Source organism: Tupaia chinensis, unplaced genomic scaffold, assembly GCF_000334495.1.
Source record: "Tupaia chinensis unplaced genomic scaffold, TupChi_1.0 Scaffold144255_1, whole genome shotgun sequence".
Taxonomy (NCBI): domain Eukaryota; kingdom Metazoa; phylum Chordata; class Mammalia; order Scandentia; family Tupaiidae; genus Tupaia; species Tupaia belangeri.
Window position 1 is genome coordinate 1,558,199 of NW_006204113.1, and position 2,002 is coordinate 1,560,200.

The 2,002-nt window shown below is 57.3% G+C and overlaps 1 protein-coding gene across 1 annotated transcript in view; it reads right to left on the minus strand.

The window, feature by feature from the left end:
- The window catches only part of PITX3 (paired like homeodomain 3), a 1,627-nt gene extending 1,049 nt beyond the window's left edge, over positions 1 to 578 (minus strand). Inside the window, exons 1-2 of the mRNA XM_027767397.1 lie at positions 457 to 578; positions 86 to 288 (exon numbers count right to left, since the gene is read on the minus strand). Coding sequence (XP_027623198.1) covers positions 86 to 288; positions 457 to 574 — 321 coding nt within the window. The 5' untranslated portion in view covers positions 575 to 578. The remainder of the gene's footprint in view (positions 1 to 85; positions 289 to 456) is intronic.
- Between the last annotated feature and the right edge of the window lie 1,424 nt (positions 579 to 2,002).

Sequence of the window (2,002 nt, forward strand, 5' to 3'; positions counted from 1 at the left end):
CGGGCCGGCCCTCGGGGGCCGGTTCCCCGACCTGCTGCCCGCCGGGCCCGCGAGGGGGCGGCCAGGCGGGCCAGGGAGGCCATACCCGCACGCGGGCCTCGGTGAGGTTGGTCCACACGGCGATCTCCTCGCGCGTGCTCATGTCGGGGTAGCGGTTCCTCTGGAAGGTCGCCTCCAGCTCCTGCAGCTGCTGACTGGTGAAGTGCGTGCGCTGCCGCCGCTGCTTCTTCTTCAGCGAGCCGTCCTCGGGGGAGCCGCCGGGCAGCGACGCCGAGGCCTTTTCCGAGTCTGGGGGCCAGGGCGGGGGCAGGTCACAGGGCGCCCAGGCCTGCGCGGATTCTCGGGCTCAGGGACCTCCTCGGCAGCCGCCGGCTCCCGCCCGGCCTCCCCCCCTGGATACACCCCCAGGGGGATCGAGCTGTCATCTCTTCCACCCCCAGAAGGGGGCGCGCTCACCGCTGTGCTCTTGGCCCTTGCAGCCGTGTTCTGGGAGCGGGGGGTGGGGAGTGCCTGCGTCTGACAGCGACAGGGCAGGGCTCCGGGCCTCCGCCTCGCTAAGCAAGCCAAACTCCATGGAGGGAGGGCTCTGGAGGGAAGAGAAAGCGCAGACCAGGTTAATGCGGGGGGAAAATGTCCGGAGTATCCAGTCGCCAGTAGGGTTTCCTCACAAGTTCCCCTGGCCCCTTTCTCAGGCACATAGAGCTACCTATGCGGGGTGCCCTAGGCTAGGAGGGCACACAGCAACTTGAGGGGGGCAGGTGTGTACTAAGTGGTTTCGCGCTCGGATGTATGCACCAGACCGACTTGTAACTGCTGGGCACCTTGAACCGTGCACAGTGGGTGTCAATATTTACTGAGCGAAGAAAAATGCACAGTAGGGGACCCACACTCCATATTCCACATCCTCCAAGACTTCAATTTCTGCTCACAGGAATGCACAGTATCCCCGTGTGCTCCTAGCCAACTGTGCCTGAGCGCTACCCAAGACCGTCACTCTCCTGGGGACAGATTTTCTTTTGAGCCAGGCCTGACCGTTCTTCCATAAAAATAATGACTGCTGTCATTTATGGGCACTTCCTGTGAGCCTTCGCCCATTACCCCTCTCTTTACACGAATACAGCAAATTGAAGTATTATCTCCCTTTTTCAGATGAGGAAACTGAGACTTAGTGTAACTTAAGGTCACAGAGCTTATAAATAGTGGAACTGGAATTTGAACCAGGTCTGTGGGACTCCTAAACCAATGCTTTTTTTTTTTCCAAGTTGTATTCTTTGGGGGTCCTCCCCAGAAAGCCCCTCGGGAACTGAACTAGAACTCTAGCCTGACCCTGCAACTACTAGGGCAGCTCTGCTTTTGTCTGTTTTGTTTACGATCTCTAAAAAGATGTATTGGAAGAAACAGTTCCAGGATCAAAACCAAATTTGAAAACCACTGACAGCTTGGGCTGTCTGCTCCTCTGTCTTCCCAGATACATCCCGCATCCCACCAGTCACTCCTTCACTCTCTCACGTGGCCCTGCCAGCACCAAGCCCACTCCAAGCAGAAGGTGTAGGCTCCCTCCCCCAAGTTTCTTTATCTCTTCCATGAGCAAGAGAGACACACATAGAGAGAGGCATACAGACAGCATCTCAACAGGGTCCCCATACTACAACCCACCCCCAACTTCAGCCAGCTCCAGATCATGGGCACTCCCATGCCCAATGTACTCAGGGAGGTCTCCAGATGCGAACCCAGAACCTTCCCAGGTAGGTCAGCCATGCAGTGTCGTGTGTTACAGCAGTGCCGCTGTATTCCCTATCCTAAACCCAGCCTGGCACTGCCCAAGAGCCTGCCTGGGCCCCTTTCCTGTGACTCCCCTTAGATCACTGGGTGTGGAGAAGGGAAAAGGACGCTAATGAGTTCAAGACTTTGGGTGTCACTTGGTTGCAGGTTCTCCTGCAACCTTTAGGAGGCTAAAGACAGAGGATCAGAAAGGAAAGCTGGGTATGAGGGACCTCTGCCA